Source organism: Diadema setosum, chromosome 20 (genome assembly GCF_964275005.1).
Source record: "Diadema setosum chromosome 20, eeDiaSeto1, whole genome shotgun sequence".
Lineage (NCBI taxonomy): Eukaryota > Metazoa > Echinodermata > Echinoidea > Diadematoida > Diadematidae > Diadema > Diadema setosum.
In genome coordinates this window covers 13977014-13996841 of record NC_092704.1, presented here as the reverse complement: position 1 = coordinate 13996841, position 19828 = coordinate 13977014, and the positions used below count along the sequence as shown (strand labels likewise).

The window sequence follows — 19828 nt, the reverse complement described above, 5'->3', positions numbered from 1 at the left end:
GAGGTATGTGGGGCGAATCGAGGAGCTTGCGAGGCCGCGAGCGAGGGCTCGTCATCACCATCAGTCCCATGCACTCGGAATTGTGCTGGTATGTAACTACTAGGTGCATTTTGTTGCTCATTTGTTATTTAATATTCTGTTTAAAAACAAAAGTAATGATAATTGGGGCAGGTTAATGTGTAATCATAAAATATTACATCAGAGAAGTAGAATTGCTCGACAATATCATGTAAAAGCACATACTTTCATGTGTATTTCATTTCCTTGTAGATCCTACACCTAGCCACCACTAACCAGTTTGTCGAAAGGGGTCCTTGATTATTCTTGGTCAGAGATAAAGCAATCCTCCCATACAACCCTGATGCATTTTTTTTTTAAGTAAAGCATAGTAGAATCTATAAACTGAAAAAAAATATCGTGTAGCAATTGCAAATACCCAGGTAGAACTGAAAATAGGCCCAAAGTAATAAATGATTATCATTGTTTTCAAAGATTCATGTTGTTGCATTAAAAAAAAAAAAGTATTTAGGCCCTAAGTAAGAATGAGATTGCATGATGAGACTGTTTAGCGTTAGTGTTAAGTCAGTTATAGTTACATAGCTTCCTTATATAAGCATGCAAGAAAAGCTACTCTGGCCTTTACTGTCTAACTATAATTTAAATCCTTCATAAACTGTAAATTCATAGGCTCTAGATCGAGGTTGTATTCACCGGTACGTTACTTATTTTGATTACCGGTACAGATATCAATTAACTTTCAGAAAAATTAAACGAAGTTGATTACCGGTACCGGTACTCACAGTTTTTTTAACACTCATGTACAAGTATAAGCCTATATCCAGGGATCTTTATTCTATATAAGTTACCGCGGTATCCTATTTGTGCCCTGATAACACTGACCGGGACATGATTTTCCTTATTTACACACTTGGGGATAATTCTAGGAGCAGCAGGCCACTACAAGCAGGAGCCGAGTCCCCACAAACAAAGGCAGCACCGCTATCATTACAACTGTAGCAGCTAGCATCACATGAACATCAGCAGCACCTCTCGGCGCAGCAGCAGCACTAGCAGAGCCTGTAAAGTGCAACTGTAGCAGCTGAACTTCTCCATACAATTGTAGTCGCGAAGCCTCTACGTACTACAGTAGGCCTACCTATTGCAACAGAGCGTCTACGTATGCTACAGTACCATAAAACTCTACATTTGTAGCAGCATGATCCTAACTTACAACTGTAGCAGCTGAGCCTTTCAGACTGTAGCAGCAGAGCCTCTACGTACAACCGCAGAGAGTAGTGGTGATGAGGATGTTTTCCTTCTGCCTATAATGGTAAGTTTGATTCATAACAAGTGATTATGGTATCGGTACTTGTGGACCATAAAGTGTACCGGGAACCAGGTATTCACAAACATTTCTCTGTTTACGGTGAATGGAATAGGTCATTTATTACTTTCAGTGGGATAGATGATTGAACAATACCATGTCATTTGACAGAAGTCACTGTTTTGATATCTGGAATGTAATGTAGTCGTACCTTTACTGTAATGTCGATCTTATCTTTAGAACTCTACTGTCAAGTATAGACAGGCTCATGTTGATATTATAAGCTCTTCCCTAGACACCTGCTTGAGCATACTTGGGGCAAGTTTCTAATGGCCTTACTGTAATTATTTCATACATGTATATCAATGTTGACTGCTACTCAATGTAGTAAAAGAGAAAAAAAAGCAAGCACTTCTGTGTATAAGATTGTTAGGTTTTTATGTGAAAGACATCACACTTGTAATCAAAGAATGTGTAGCAGTTATCATTATTTACCTTTGCCAACCCCAAGGTGTAAAAGCTCGACCAATAGCACCTGAATTACTATGCCCTTCCGAGATCAGCAGACTTTGATGACAATTTATTTTGCATTTCAAATAGGTATGCTGGCTGTAGCTATTTTCATGTTGTCTCACAAAATGTCGTAGGTGATTGCCTGTAAAGAATTTCCTTATGTTATTTGTTTTTTCTTCTGAAATTGTGCTTTAGCTCAAAGAAATACTCTTTTTCACATTTTTCAAACCTGCAGGTACTTGTAATGTTTTATCACATAGTGTATGACACAACTGTCAAATTCCTCACTGAAATTGTCCATACAATTTTTTTTTTGTGTGTTTTTGAACCACCGTAGGCATAGATGTTCTTGTCAAGTGGAAGAGGGATGGTTCTATGAATCCTGTCAGCTCAAGTGACCTCTATCATGCTCAACGGACCAAACCGAAACAAGGTTCCTGCGTACATATGAGAAGTGAAAAAGGCTGGTGGAAAGGGAGGGTGCTTCAAGTCTTCAACATGCCCATGGATGGACGTAGGATGTCAGATGACGAGGGCATTCCTCTTTCTGCCTGAGGTAATTTGAATACATAGTTACTGATTTGTTCTACATCAATAAGTTTATCAAGATATATTATGTCTTTTTTCATTTTAAAATGATGTAGAGATTTTTATGCATAGTATCATGTAGGTACAATGTACTTTCATTGCATTACCATTTCAATATAAATGTTCAATTCTGTGTAATGAATAAAACAAATGTCGTAATTGCAGTTTGTAATGACTGTAGGATGCTGAAGACTGTTAGCTTTCCACTTCCTTTCTTTAAAAGTCTGATATTGATTATTACTTACAATTTATTATGTCAACGTCTCTTCTCAGTCCCAAAACAAAATCAATTACTGATAATTTGCTTTATGTGCATGTAATACACTGTAGATTCTAGTGTCCATAATAGATGTTTGCAAGTATATCTAGTATAAATCTTGTTGATTCTACCCTCAGGATGGTCACATAATTTTTTTCATTGATGCATTGTTTACAACTTCCCCAGCAGTATCGTTACTTGCGACAGCAGTAGCAGAGCCTCAACGTCGATTTGTGACAGCTGAATCCCCAGAAACATCAGCAGCACCGCTTGAAGCAGCAGCAGCAGCAGCAGCAGCGGAGCCTGTACATACAGCCCTAGCAGCTGAGCCTCTAAGTACGACAGCAGTGGTAGAGCCTCTACTTACAACTGTAGCAACTGAGCCTCTACTTACCACTGTAGCAGCAGAGCCTCTACTTGCAACTTTAGCATCTGCACTTCCAGGAACATTAGCAACACTGCTAGAAGCAGCAGCAGCAACAGAAGCAGAGCCTCTACAAACAACTGTGGTGTCCGCATTCTAAGAAACAACGCAGCAATGTCACCTTTGAAACTGAAGGTAATTCAACTGGAGTTGAGAAGTTCAGGGCATTATATAACTGTTGTTTGTATTTCTTGCATTATCTGTCTGTGTGGTGCAAATTCCTGAAAAAGCAATTATGAGCCAAAACTTAATTTTCCAATAACAAATGTAAAATAATTTAAACATGTGATAAATACTTTGATTATCTTTTTTTTTTTCTTTTATCCTTCACTCTCGTAAGAAAAAGTATGTGGCAGGCAACCTGTAAAATTTAAAGAAAATAGTTTGTCTTCTGCAAACAATAGTTAAAAAAAAAACAGTAAATGAAGTAGCAATTATTCAACCAGACTTGGCAGTTTCATCAAATTATGTGTTTGTTTTCCTTGCATTAGGTGTACCTGATTTCAGTTTGAAAGCAGACTAAGTCCTCCACTCTTATTTCAGATTACAAAGAATACTGAACCTTGCTGGATGATGGAAAACTGTTAAATCTCGAGAAAGCAATGTCCCTGTCAGACATTGAAGAACCGATTTTGATGGTAACCGGACACAGGAAAGCAATAGAAAACTGTTTGTGAAGTGTAATGGAAGTACAGCATATTCATATTATGCTGTATGTATTCTATATTGCCCTCTATCTAGTCTTGTTGGTATACATCTGGTTGTATTTACATTATTATATGTAGTGCACTAACTGTTGACCAACTTTCCTAAAATAAAGACCATTTAGGCAAACTATTGTACATGTTTCTTGTAAGGAAAGGAAAGGGAATTATTGGTGAATTTCTTGCTCATAGTGCCTTGTACAAATATAGACTTGATGCATGATCAAGTTTGTAATACTTTCTGGTAATTATTTTATCTTCAGTGTTACATATTTGCTACATGCTTTCAATAATTTCAACACAGTTTCACACAAATCGACCAATTTTTTATCACTTCGGGAGAACCTTATTCAATATAAAAGAAACAATAGAAATAAAGTGTAGTGTTCCAGTATGTATGCCATTTATTGTCTCTTCATTGCAAATTTGGAAACTACTGCCATTGAGGCTTTTGAGGGAGTGGAAGATAGATGTCAGTGCAAAGCCAGAAGATTTTCATGTGGAAGAATATGTAGGTACTGACATCAGTTCTATTCCTGATAGATCTTCAGTTGTCATGAAAAAATTCATGGAATCTAAAACAGAATTGTCAAAAAAAAAAGCTGAACAGTGGGGAAGCCTACAAAAAGTCAGAAATATTTGTAGATGGTAGAACACATTTTAACCATCAAAGATGTGATTTAACACGTAACCATATCAATCTTTTGGCTATGATTGCCTCAGTGTAAATGGCAGAATGTCTATCAGACAATATTATCATGCCTTGAAAATTCTGGTCCTAGAAAGAGAATGGCTAGCCATGTTATTGCACCACTTTTATAGTGGTCAGAACACAATTCTGAAATACAACAAATGCCTAACTTCTCATTCCAAGTGAGATTACATAGTGAAGTATCATGGAGAATGTCACATTTATTTTGTATCAATTGTAATTTAATGTATTGTAATAATAGTGTGCAATGTAATTATTGTGAGCTGTCGAAAATGCAAAAAAAAAAAAAAAATCACTCTCTGAATTTACAGGTTACATCTGGAAGTTTGAGGAGAATGCTTTGTTTTGTAGTTACTGTATGTAATTATGAACACACATGTGGAATGGTGCATTTTGAATTAATAAAATGCAGAATTCTTCACAAACTTGGGGACTGGTGAATAGAAAACAAAAAAAAGAACAAAAGAAAAAAAAAGAGGAGTGAGAGAGACACAGATACCTAGAATTGGGAGAACAAGGTGATTATGACTGCTTTGTAAGAGGGTATGTGTGTGTGTGTGTGTGTGTTTGTTCGAGTGTGTGTACTGGTATGTGCATGTATAGTGTGTGTTTGTGTATGTTTGTGTTTGCATGGGTGTAATTATATTCTCTCAATAATGAATTTACACTTTTTTATAGACAGTGACTACAGGGCTGCCAACATTGGAAACTAGCTGAGAGTGAGACTCCCATAGGCCAATGCTGTAATTTAGGAGTCAAAATGAGTGAGATCAATAGAAATGCATGGAAATGAAATAAAGTTTTAGAGTGAGAAAGGACCAAAATGAGTGAGTCTCACTCTCAATGAGTGAGAGTTGGCAGCCCTGTGACTACCAGGCGCACTTTTAGTACTCATCCAGTAGTCAATAAAAACCCATTGCACAGTTTGATAACATTACTGGCATCAACAATTAATGTGTCAGAAAGTAGGTTGTGTGTGTGGGTTCGAGTGTGTTTACTGGTATATGTGCGTGTATGTGTGTTTGTGTATGTTTGTGTTTGTATGGGTGTAATTATATTCTCTCAATACTGATAATGACTTAACACTTGTAATATTTATAGATAGTGACAGGGCTGCCAACATTTGAAACTAGTTGAGAGTGAGACTGCCATAGGCCAATGCTATGATTTAGGAGGCAAAATGAGTGAGATCAATAGAAATGCATGCAAATGAAATAAAGTTTTAGAGTGTGAAAGGACCAAAATGAGTGAGTCTCACTCTCGATGAGTGAGAGTTGGCAGCCCTGCAGTGACTACCAGGCACACTTTAATAGAACGGTACTCATCCAATCAAAAACCCATTGCACAGTTTGATAACATTACTCGCATCAACAATTAATGTGTAAAAGTACAGGTAGGTTGTATAGTTTGAGAAAATAACTGTGGTGTTTGTTACACTTTCCTAATATCCATGATTATGATACAACTAACATGAATGAACATGAATGAACATGAATGAATCACAATCCCACTACCTAGAGCGGCGAATGTATACATTACACTGTGCGCGTACCACCTAAGCGTGTGGAATGTGTGATGATACGCGCCATTTTATGTTACATTTGCCGGTTCGTAATGCGCACTCGCTACGTCCACACGTATTGAGCATGGACTTTACGAACCGGCAAATGTAAACATTTGCCGGTTCGTAATGCCCTCTCTTTAGTACGCGATGTACGTAAAACGCTGAAATGGGGGGTTTTACGAACCGGCAAACGCACTTTGCTTCACTACCACAGAGCCCCAGGTGCAGCTACAAAATAATATTTAGTATCAAACAAAGCAGAAAATTCCGCTTTCATCACTCTCTTAATATCATCATCAATGTGCGGTTATAAGACACGTTTTTATACGTTTAAAGAAGTCCCGATTCTTTAAACGCGATTATCTCGTAATCGTGTTTTCGCGCAAATTCGAACATTCGCCGGTTCGTAATGCGACCGACGATATGTTTAATGATAATTTCCATATAGAGATTATGCCATTTTCCACTGCATCACCAGGAGAGGAGAGATTTGTTTCTTATTTTGAGAGTACGTATGTTCAATTCAATACTTAGATTTGCTCTCTCTGATGAGACACTTGCAACATGCACATACAAAACATAATACACTATTATATATCGCAGGTCATCATGCACACAATACAACATGAATACATCGTAATTTGTAGGCAGTATACAGCCTAGAACATTTTGTGCTGTCTGATTCTACGTCATCGGCAATCGAAGTAGGTCATTATAGTATTAGAAAGATGTAGAAAATACTTGTAGAAAGTATTACAACAATGACGATAATAATCAAGCATGCTCTGTTTAACAGAAAATACCACTCAATAGTTACTTAGTAAAGTCACTTTAGCTCTGTGCTCACAATCGTAACACATTGTGTCGATATTTTATTTTTTTTTGTCAGTTACTGGTTACAGTTTGTTGAAAGAAGAGACAATATACTGTATTTACTTTCCCAGGGTTAGTTTTTAAATAAGGCCCAGCGCCTTCTCATTAACCCCTTCACTTGATAATGCTGGTTGTTTGTTTCCTTGTTTGTTTGTATTGTCACTTTTTCATGTTATACTTTTCATACTATTGTCACATTTCTCTGTATACATGTTTTATTAAGTGAAAATAAATGAAATGAAATGAAATGAAATGCCGAGTGATAAACAACCCATCTAATAGTACTTGTACATGAAAAAAAAAAGCTTAATGAACAACTTAACTGACCGGAAGGACGTACCATGTCGTAAATTCCTGACATGAAATTTCAATCATTAGTGTCTCCATAGTACTAACTTAGCTCTATCTTTTTTCGGTTCCACATAAGAGAATGTAAAAAAAAAAAAAAAAAAAATCCAGAGTACAAGGACTCTGAGGCCTCAACTACCCCCTCCTCCTTCGGCGGTGTGTGTGTGTGTGTGTGTGTGGGGGGGGGGGTCATTTAAACAAATTAAGATCATATCAACATGAAGATGCTATCTGCCAAGTTTGGTGAAAATCCGTTGTGGGGTTTACAAGAAAATGAAAACCTTTAAAGGTTCATGAGCAATTTTGTCAGACATCGAGTTTATCTATAAATAGGCATACCATGTGTACGTAATACCGAGAAGTGCATGATTTTTTACATTTCCCGGCAGCAATTTTACATCTTCCGGCAAAATCGAACGTTTTTACATTTCCGGGCGAGACGTTTTCATATTTCCCGTTGATACAATTTTCGAGAACTTAACATTTTCCGTCGAGACATTTTTATATAATATCCCGGCGTTTTTACAAATCCCGGCTCCACAAAGCTGCCGAAGATGAGTGAGCAGAGCAAAGAGAGGGAAAAGAAACACCCCTCATATACCCCCTATAGCCGCTGATACCCCTTTGTGTTGCTATTGATGATACTATTGTGTTTGTTGCTATTGGTGCTATTCTGTTGAAAGTCTTGCGATTGTATCACTATACACTATACTGTGATGTATAGGTAGCTGCACTCGATACAATCGTCAGGAGATACTCCAGTCATTATTCAGTACATTATAATACGCTTCTTTTTGCAACCCTCTTGGAAAAGAATACTTTCGCTCTGTCTGTCTGTCTTTGCGTGTGTGTGTGTGTGTGTGTGTGTGCGTGTGTGTGTGTGTATGTGTGTGTCTGTCTGTCTGTTCGTCTCTTTAACTTCAACACACATTTAAGTTCTGGTCTGAATTTCTTGTCATAATTTCCTAACATCTTTTCCCTACTTTTCATTCATCCATCCTCTCTCATGTTATAATGTATTCAGTATACATGTACCATTCCTTTCAAGGACTGTATGCGTGATGTGCAACCAAGCCAATTTCAACACCCACAAGACGCCAAGGAACGCTGCTAAGAAATGCTATATTTTTGAGACACAATCGCTGTAATATAGTGTACACTCATTAATCATCCTCCGGAAGTATGAAAATTGTTCAGAGTGTTATACTGGTTCAGCTGATTATGTTTACGGGCAATTCCGGAACAGTTAATGATTAGTCTAGAAATAGTAAAAATTTTATGACGACAACAGTGAAAGTTTGATCAAAATTGGATGAAAATGAGGGTAGTTATGAAATTGTGAAGCTCAGCTATTTTGACAAAGCGTTCTCCAACAGTTGATGAATATGCAAATGAGTGAATTCATAATGTCATCAACAAACACATTTCGGTTGCCTGTAGACACTAAAAATGTGTTGTTGTTGTTGTTTTCTGCCAGAAAAGTGTAAAATAATCATGTTATTCCTGCATGGCGAAATGATTTAACTTCTAAATGATTGATCAGTCATGCCTACGAGGATTTGAGTCTGGGCCAAATTGCGTTGGAACAACAACAACAACGACAACAACAACAACAACAACAACAACAACAACAACAACAACAACAACAACAACAACAACAACAACAACAGCAGCAGCAGCAGCAGCAGCAGCAGCAACTGCAACAACAACAACAACAGCAGCAGCAGCAGCAGCAACTGCAACAACAACCCGGGGGAAATCGATGATTTTGTATATAAACTATATCAAGTTGTAAGACGATGGCATGTGATGACATTTGCATATTCATACTGACTGTTGAAGAACGGTTTTGTGAAATTTAGCAAAACTTCACAAAATGATCAGAACTTCCCTACTTTGTATCCATCTTGATCAAAATTTAATTGCTGTGCTTATCAAATGTTTTCTTTCTTTTCAGACTAACAAGTACACTGCCCTTTAACAATCTGATCTCAAATGGCTTGTTTACACACACACTGCACGGTTCACCATGGAAACACAAAAAGCAGCTTAAAAGTGTTATTCCATTTATAAGTTGAACTTATCTTTTTTTTTTTTTTTTATACGACCAATGCATGGATTAAATGAAGTATAAAGATTGTCAGACTTTCGTTTTCCATCAGAATCAGACATTATAATCAAGCAAGTTTTGGTTGTTTTTTTGTTTCATGATTGAAAAATTTTCACTGGACAAAGATATTGGCAGAAATCATTGATGCAAATGAGGTGAAGATACCCTGGCCTCACAATTAGTTTTCTATTAACCAATGTAATACTCAAATAACTTTGCTGCTGAACAAGAAATCACTTTAAAAAAGTGTCCTCCATCATCACATCTTTACCTTCACCTATCAATTTTATTATTTCTAAGGAAGAGAAGAAAGATTGCATTCGCAAAGCCATCCACTATGTTTGCATATATTTGCAACAAATTAGCTGGCAATGCAGCTTTCTCCTCTACTGCTCCCAGGCTGTCGAATAAGCTCCCTCCTCTTCTGAAATCATCACCAACACTGGATCACTTAAAACAAAATTTGAAGACCTACTTATTTTGATATCCCAATATATGCACTGGACTTGTACTGTCACTGCCTGGTAATTTGTATTTTATCTCCTATGGCGACCAGGGATGACATCTCATAGCGCTTTGTATCCAGTGGAAAAGGCGCTCTAAAAATATCAACTATTATTAATAGGCCTATATGTCCCTCTTCTGTGACAGCATGCATAGCATTTTACACTTCATATCCTTTTTTTTTTCTTACATTTGATTTGGGAAAACCTCTATCATTCTCATGGGCAAGTCAACTTAAATACTGTAACACCATAAATTTTTGCAATAGAAATATAAATGCAATTCTGTGGAATGCTCCTAATATTTTCTTGTAGCCTTCTTATCCAGCTATATAAATTTAAATTCAACTATGAAAATTCAAATTATCTGAATGATTCTATCATTTTCCTCAACTTCACTGACAACTTCTTTCATTTCTGCATATCCTAAATCCACATAATGATATGATTATGTTTATAATATATTCCCCTTTAATGGACAAAAAAAAATTCACTTTCACAAACATATATACACACACATTATACACAAATACATGTCTTCCATTTTTTGCAAAACTTTGCATGCAAAATGATCGGCCTTGAAAGCCTCTACGATAAAAGCTCACATCACAATGCAGTCCATCAAGCATGACAGACCCAGCATGAGGCTTGGGCTTGCCTCCCTCTTTCAGCCAACAAAACAAGAATTGCTATAACAATGATTTAGCCACCTTAACACACACACAGGCTCTCTAGAATTCTTGTTTTCCCCTGAGGTTGTACACCACCCCCTGAGGCAGTGACACGGAATAAGAACTCTAAATTTCAACTAACACTACACGGTGCTGCACTTCAAATACCAAGCAGCATAATAAAAAGGCAGCACCCATGCCAAAGGTCACTTTTATTCTCTGCCATTCCATCTTCCCCTTTTTTGTCATTTATCTTCACTTGTAACAAATAGCTGGATGCTCCAAACGGACCTGCACCTCTCTTTACTTTCAAAGAATTCTACGATCCAACAATTCTCAGATATGTGCATTTTATTCAGACTACAAACTGACAGTTCTTTTAATACCATCACAAACAGCACACATCGGCACAACGTGTGTACTTAATATGTATTTACAGGGCCTATTCAAAGCAATGCATTTGGACTCGTGTTGATCTATGATATCATGATTATCACTTATGTTGCAAAAAGAATAATTAGAATGGGCAATGATGCAAGAAAAGGGTCCTTAGGGTATGAAATACTGAAATTGAGTCTTTTACCACCACATTGTAGAATGTATTCTGATGTATTTAGATATGTAAACCATTTTCTGAAATTTCACTCTAAGTGCCCCAATTACGAAAAAAAAAAAAAAAAAGGTACATTTTGCCCAAATACTGCCACTTTTTGATGCTCCTATGCATCTATGTGCAGGTAGCTATAGTTGATCTTTTTTTTTTTGTTGTTGTTGCATGTATTGGTTTGTCAAACTTCGCGACAGCGTTAAGGGCTCTTTTCTCACATGAATGCCCTACACTGAGCATAACTTGCATGTTTCCATGTGACAACATATGATGAACTCAAAATACTGTACAAAATTATGCAAACTATGCTCAGTTAAAGAGAAGGTGCATTCGAGTGTCTTCTGTTCATAACAAAATTTGTAATATAGCAGGGATTGGCAGAAATGTCATTGACAGAATTTGTATTTGGAAGATTTCTTTTTTGAGGCATATCCAAGAAATCTGAAGAAAAATAGCAGAAAAAATAACTTGTATGATACATATTCATAGACACTATTGTTGATACATAAGTGATGATTATAGGGTATCACAAATCAAAACAAGTCCACAGATATGTGCATTGAACAGCTCCTTCAAGCGAGATCAAACCTTGTTTTTACCATGACACATTTTGAATTTCCTCCTCGGCTGCTCAGCACGCACAGGATACTGCCTTCTCATAAAAATATGAGGAATCTATAAGTGCCACCATTACAATGTGAAGGAATACTAAATCTCCAGTCTCCCACCCTCAAAGAGGAAATCCAACCCAACTATGCATAAACTCCAAAAGAAAGAGAAAACAGATCTCTGCAGAATGTTCAAAAACTGGAAAAAAAAATCAGATAAAAAATAAGGAAGATAAGGACATTTTGAAATTTCACATATTTCTTGGAAAACATTTCTTGACCAGTTAAAATATTCAAATGAGCCAGTAAATGCTGTCATGCCCTCACAATTTTTCAAATATGCAATATGGGAAATTCAGAAAAAAAAAATAGCTAGTACAGGTAAAAGCATATTCCCACACCAAAATATATCAGAATTGGCATTTTTTCTTTTGGTGGTTTTTTTTTTTTGTGTGTGTGGTGATTTTAAGGAAAGTTTCAAATCCATATGGCTGAAAAATCAGATTCTTTTTAAATATCTGTATGTGAAATGAATAAGAAATTGTGAGAGCTGACATGACATCATCAACTTGCTGACTTGAATATTTATTAACGACTGGTCAAGAAGTCTTTTCCAAAAAAAAAGAAGAAAAAAAAAAGAAGTTGACATTTCAGGGTATCATAACTGCCTTATTTCTTATCCAATTTTGACAATTTTTGCACTGTTCTGCAGGTTGTTGTTGTTTTTTTCTCTTTATGTAATTGATAAAATTCTGGAGGAGATTTCTTCTTTAAGTGCGCAAAGTGGATGACAAGTTTTACTGGAATGCTCGTTAATGACGCATGATCAGCATAACATGGAAGATGTAAAATTTGTATTTGCCAGCATTCAAATGGTTACGTATCTTTTCCTTACACTTTGCTTTTGTCACTACACAGCCCTGTGACTGCATCACAGGCTCAAACATATGGTCCTTCTCTTCAATATCCATTTTATTTCAGGGACATGACTTGTGCAATACAGAGTGTATCAAAAAAAAAAAAAAAAAAAGGTAAACCAACTTTGGAGTGCTGCTGTTTCATAATTGTCAGCTATCTTCCTCTTTCCATCGGTACCTAATTATGTCGACAAATTTTTCCAAACTTTTTCCAAGTTTGGACGTCATCATGAAGGAACGATGTGTGTCTCAGTGAATGGATGAGATTTTTTAATGAAAGTGGCCAAACAAATAGGCCAGCCTGTACAAATGCAGGCTTGTGTTTAGGGTGTCTTATAACATTTTACGGTCAATAACCTTTAACATGGTCACCTGTTGATAACTTGGTCATTCCCACAAAGGCTAACGCACACAGTCCACTTTCTTCTGTTCATATTCAACACATATGTAGCTCGCAGTGACAAACCATGTCTTGAATGTGAAGAGAGAAAATGGAAAATAGGTTAGCCTTTGTGGGAGTGACCAGGACTTCAACAATGTGGCCATGTGGAAGGTTATGGACAATGATAGGTTGGAACAAACCCTAAACAGAAGCCTGCAGTGTGCAGGCTGGCTTCTGAATTGGATCACTTTCACTGACACATCCAAACCATTCAGTGAGACATTCATTGTTCCTTCAAGATAACATTCAAACTTGGAAAAAGTGCAATTTGTCATTGTTGTCTTTAAAGTTCATGTGCTCAGTCATATGCATGACATTTACCAACATAATAAGGGATCAATGGAAAGAGGAAGAGTTCCCCTTTCCTTATTTAATAACATTGCACTCCATACCTGACAATTATGAAATAGTAATGTAACCCTCCAAAGTTGGATTACCTTTTCCATTTTTTTTTTTGCTACGCACTTTATATCTACATAATGAGAATAAAAATAACAATTAACAAGTAGTGAAAAAAAAAATGACAATGAATCAACACATCAGTAAAACTGCTCAGTGTGTGAGATGAGTTGGGTTCTTTTCATTCCGCCCTTGGATCCTGGTCCGGCTGGAAACCTATTCCCACTGGATGACGTCGACTTTGCTTCTGACGTAATGTTGGCTGGACTCTTGTCCATATCTGTATATCAAACGCCATCTTTTAACTCTCCTCCCTCCCATGTCTCTCAAAGATTCTCTTTACCATCCCTGATGAATGACATATCTGATGGGTGATTGCACTCTCGTTTCCTGTGCAATTCAAACATGCTGTGTCTCATCAGCAACCCATAATCAACAATGTGGAATTGAAAGGGTCCTACAACTACTCGGTGACTTTCACATGATTATCATGCAAACACAGTCATGTTGTGCAAGTCTTGCCATGATCAATTCTTTACACTAGCTAATACATTAACATCAATACACAATCATTTGTTCAAAATCCCTTTCACACTGAGTTCAGTTTCATGTGATTTCTTGAAAGATGCAGTTTCGAAAACTCTGTGAGAAAGCAGGCTGCAATCTATCAAATGCATTCCAAGTTCCATTCACTGAAGCTGGCAAACTTCTGTGAAAATGTCTGGGAGAACACTTGGCATGAAAAGGGAAATATATCCCGATGGTCTATCCAGGTTCAGGGGCCAAGTGGTGCAGGTCATGCCAACTTTCAAGTCTCCGGGAAGAGGCCTGGAAACCAGTAGAGTCTCTCTCTTCGACCCTGGTCATCCACCCAGACTAGGCCTTCTTTCAAGAGTTGATCCTGGATATACAAAGTACAGAAAAGAGAGAGAGAGAGAGAGAGAGAGAGATGAGTAATCATGTATTAAAGGTACTAGCCCACATTTGCAAACCCACGAAAATCAAAACTGCATAAAACAGGTCCAATATGACTTCAAGTACAAGTTATAACAGTAACATACCTCACCTGTTGCTCTTTGTCTATACCATTCGATAAAAAGAGAGAAAATCATCGTTTTAGAATCAATTTTCAAACCGGGTCAACCCGACCCAAAATCGAATTACGAGCGCGGGCTAGCTACACAAGCGTACGTACATGTAACATACACATGTATCGCATGCATGTAGTACGTACGTGGACCAGAGCTAGCGAGCGTTATACGCATGCATACGGTACATTTTCATTCATTTTTATGAAAGTAATGGACTAATTGGAACGAAATTTTGCACAGGTGTTACTGCAATCATACCCAAACTCCATGCTAACTATGAGACCAATTGCTGCAGGTTTACAAATGTGGGCTAATACCTTTAAAGCCTTGGATGAGAGTATCATGTCATTATGGCACAGGCAGGGAAACAATATGATGGGGGATTACTGAGACATTCTACAGGTAGGATCAGCAATAATTACCAGGTATAATAACGATATATATGAATCCTTTTTCTATACTGATGATATGTATCAAATTCCACATAATCATTGCAATGTACTCCAGGAAGGGAAAGAACTGGGGGAGAGTTTAATCTAGACAGCCTTGGGACAAGGCCTCAGGTACGCTGTTTGTCTGCCGGGCAGTGTCTGAAAACAGACTAATGTAATGTGCGTAACAGCAATGATTGCTAGACTGAGCTGCGTCAGTACTGGGCCTCCAGAGGAGATTGTCGTTGTATCGCGATTAGTCTCAATTCTGACACAAAGGGGATATATAGGTCAAGACCACATTGGCTAAAGGTTAAGTTTGATCATGAAAAAAAATCTTGTCATTCAGTTATGCAACATGAAATAGTGTGTTTTCAGGGTAGCTTTAAACTGATTCCTCTAGTTCTTTTTAAATTTGTTCATATTGGCAGGGATGATACATGGTCTCATTCATCCCACGGATTCTCTTCAGTGTTAACACTGCTCTGTACCAGAGGGCCCAGCCATTATCATTGCCCAGGTACCATTTTAAATGCACCAGGCTCAAATGGGGCATCATGGGTCACACAGTTTGTGCGGGTGCATGTTACGAGTTCAACACCCATGAATCATACAGACCATGAATCTCACACTTAGCAAATACATTGTAGGTCCTACGAGTCCGAAACTAGGCAAACAAAGCTCACAAATTTGACACTTAGCAAACAAGGCCCACGAGACCAACACAGCCCTGTGATGTACCCATGTTGAACTCATGGGACTCTTTGCTTAGTGTCAAACTCATGGGCCTTGTTTGCCTAGTGATAAACTTATGGGCTTTCTTTGCCTAGGGTCAAAGTCAAGGGCTGAATATATATATATATATATATATATATATATATATATATATATTTTTTTTTTTTTTTTTTTTTTAAGGCAAACAAAGCTCACAAGTTTGACACTTAGCAAACAAGGCCCACGAGTTCGACACTAAAGCAGATGAGACCCACGAGACTGACACACTTAGCCCTGTGATGTAATGTCGGCTCTTCGGTCCTTTTTGCCTTATGTTGAACTCATCGGCCTCTTTGCTTTGAACACATGGGCCTTGTTTGCCTAGTGCCAAACTTACAGGCCTTCTTTGCCTAGGGATGAAGTCAAGGGCTAAACATTTTTTTTTTTTTTTTTAATTTTTCAGATGCAAACAAAGCTCACAAGTTTGACACTTAGCAAACAAGGCCCACGAGACCAACACAGCCCTGCGATGTAATGTCAGTCTCTTGGGCTAATTTTGCCTCATGTTGAACTCATGGGCCTCTTTGCTTAGTGTCGAACTCATGGGCCTTGTTTACCTAGTGATAAACTTATGGACCTTCTTTGCCTAGGGTCGAAGTCAAGGGCTGAACAGTATTTTTCAGATGCAAACAAAACTCACACGTTTGACACTTTGGAAATAAGGCCCACGAGACCGCCACACTTAGCCCTGTGATGCAATGTCAGTCTCTTGGGCCGTTTTTGCCTCATGTTCAACTGATGGGCCTTGTTTGCCTAGTGTCAAACTTATGAGTCTTCTTTCCCTAGGTTGAAGTCACGAGCTGAACATTCTTTTCAGAGTCGAATTTGTGGACTGCATGACTTGTCATAGGTGTGGTCTAGTGGAATGAATCCATTTGTCCGATGATGAACGCGCAGAGTGGGATTTGAACCCAAGACATTCTGTTGAAATTCCACAGTATATACACCATGGCGCTTTCCAAACACTTATATTTTTACTAAACTCACCATGGGAGTCCTTAACACACTCTAGTTTTACAAATGATAGAAACTGCTGTAACAGGAGTAATGAAAACAACTCTTTGTTTTTCTAAATATGATGAAAACCTACAAAGAAAAATTAGAGCATCCAACTAGCAGTCAAAGATAGCATGGTTGAAACTAGTTGAAACTGAAACCATACAAAAGATTGGAGAGTGGACTCAGTGTAACAGTGAAATATCTCGATCAGTAACACATTTTTTTTCTTAATCAAACCAATGTGGCATCCTGACAGCAGGATACTGTAAAACCAAAAATATTTGTGGCATAATTTTTGCTTTTGTTTTCATTTCTGTTTGTTTGTTTGTTTGAATGCAAATATTTCTGGTTTTACAGTATGTTACCAACAAGCCACTGTGGAAAGTGAAAAGAAAGAAAGGCAGGAGAGTACGCTGTTCTTGTCACTTTCCTCATTGATTCTCTCTCCAGTCTTGACAAGCAAACCGTCAGATATCACACGACAAATCAGCAGAGATGCCAAGTTGAAAACATTTTTATGAGTGAGATTGTCATGATTTGGCATCTCGGCGCTCGCGCACATGCGGAGGGTTGGGGGGGGGGGTGTCTCCCCTCCCACGGTAGGGAGCGTTTTCAAGACTTCGCCCGATGCGTGAGAAAAATAGGTGCCATGCGTGAGATCATGAGATGGACCCTACATGCGCGAGTCTCATGCAGAATGTGTGAGACTTGGTAGCTCTGAATCAGGGTAGGGATAGAATTGATAGAAAAGTATCACACAATGATTCGTAAAAAAATCACTGAAACGTATGAATTGACAGTATCAATGAAATGTTCCAATGGCATGACCTACAGATTGAAATGCTGCCATGGCCTAGGGCACTGTGGCACACCATAATCGTTGGGTTATTGTGATGTATTTTTAGCGAGATAAATGAAACACCGCCCAGGTATGTGCAACAAACAGAGTGCTACAATCAGACAGATAACATTCAAGCAGAAAGATAAATCAACATTCTCAGATGAAAAAAAAAAAAAAAAAAAAACCAAACAACCCCAAATGATTGCCACATAGTCAACTGGCACGCCTCTGCTTCTCAAACAATCACTAAAATGTACACACTGCATATGGCCCTCACAGGCCCCTGACTGGGGGGGGGGGGGGGGGGGGGGGCTGTTGTTCAGGGGGTTCAGGGGCCCCTTGACATTCTGATGAAGCTCACTGATTCTGACCCCTGATCTAAGATTGATCTTCAACCCTCCATGCGCAAACGAAATATTTTCAATTCCATTTCCATCAATTACACCAAATAATATTATTATTGCACTAACCTACGGAAATTAGGGCCAGAAAATGATATTTTCACTTAATTTTGATGACCTCTGATCTCGACCTGTCACCTTTCACCCCTGCCATTTCTGGAAACTGATTGTTTATTAACCTTTACTCTTCAATATATTACCAAAAATTACCAGCGGACATACCTACAGTTGTGGCATAAAATGACATTTTTACCCAAATTTCACAGACCTTTGTTTTACCTACTACCACTATCATGTTCATGCAAATAGCTGTCCATTTTACATCTTTACTGTACATTTCTAGCTTAACATATGGCTAAAAAATGACTTTTTTTTGTGAGTGCAAAAGTACATTGACCACTGTCATATTGATCTTTGACCTTTCACCTCTATTCTGTTCAAGCGCTATCTGCATATAGTGAAGCAAATATGAGAGGTCTCATCCTTTTTAAACTACCCCTCCCCTATTTTTTTTTTGCAAAATGTATACCACATATAGTTTAGATATTACAAGTGAATCTAGTTGAAACAGTGCTGACTTAGGGCTACTGTAAAAGTGGATATTTTCGCGCGACTAATTTTTCACGTTTGGCCGGGTCAGAAGAGTTTTGCATGTTTTTAATTCCGCGGAATTAAGATGTCACGCACAGGAACATATGGCAAGCAAAAATATTCGCGGGCTTTTATTTTTGTGCTAATTTCTCGTTGCGCAAAATGCGCGAAAATTTCCACTTTTACAGTATACAACAACCTGGGTCCAGTGAAACATCACAGTATCATATAAATATTGCACTCCTTGACGTGGTTATGCTTGTTTATACCTCTGAAACAATCCTGTAAAGACAAGCATGTCCCTACAAATATGATACATGTACAACCCCTCCATCACAACGTCAAATTAAACATCAAACATTATTAGTAACGGCATTGAGAAAGGTAGGAAAGGTCTTTTGAGAGGTGGAGCTTCAAAGACATAATTGACTTTTTGCAGATGAAACAAAAACAAAAACTCAGCTTTAGTGCTAAAAATAGTTCTAAAATGTGAGTCAGGGATTTGATAGAAACAACCAATGTAAAAATGTTAATGAGTATAATCAATGTTAAGTATAGTTGAATATGCAAAATGTGAACAAGAGTTAATTATCATAAAATTTCTAGAATTTATAGAACAAAATCTCTAGAATAAACCACCTACAATTTAATATGGTTTATTGAGAAAAATAGTGATATCTCCTTATATTTTAGGCTTTACTGCATTTTTTTTAAAGGCAGGATGTTTTGTGATACAACTGACCTACACATATGCATCAAATGTTATAACTTGAACATATCTTAAATTACTGCTCCCAATGATAAACAGTCCCTTTAATATTGGGTGCAGGAAAAAAAAATGATATAGAGAATGATCAGAAACATTTGGTATTTCAATCAAACAGTTCCTGAGTTTGCCATGCTGATGCTGGAACGCTTACACCAACATCAGCAGAAGTCATCATAGACACAGAATCTGAATCCTAGGTAAGGAGGCCTTTAAAGTGACAGATGTGACAACTTGCAAGGGTCCTATACAAACTGATGTGCCTACTTGTCACCAGGAGTATTGCTCACTGTTGGCAAGAAAAGTGACTAGACATTCGCCTAAAAAATCAAAACAACAGAGCCCTTTTCAAAATGTCTAATCATGAG

At 37.7% G+C, this 19828-nt stretch overlaps 1 protein-coding gene and 1 long non-coding RNA gene across 3 annotated transcripts in view; one reads left to right on the top strand and one right to left on the bottom strand.

Annotated features, from left to right (window-relative positions):
* The first annotated feature begins 1229 nt into the window (after positions 1-1229).
* On the top strand, positions 1230-3187 carry LOC140243341 (uncharacterized). Its single transcript, XR_011902231.1, has 3 exons — positions 1230-1330; positions 2175-2393; positions 2874-3187. It is a non-coding gene; the product is annotated as an uncharacterized lncRNA (long non-coding RNA).
* A 10408-nt stretch (positions 3188-13595) lies between these two features.
* The window catches only part of LOC140243771 (vacuolar-sorting protein SNF8-like), a 73934-nt gene continuing 67701 nt past the window's right edge, over positions 13596-19828 (bottom strand). For both annotated transcript variants that reach the window (XM_072323440.1, XM_072323441.1), the window contains one exon: positions 13596-14467. In XM_072323440.1, coding sequence (XP_072179541.1) covers positions 14375-14467 — 93 coding nt within the window. In that variant the 3' untranslated portion in view covers positions 13596-14374. The remainder of the gene's footprint in view (positions 14468-19828) is intronic.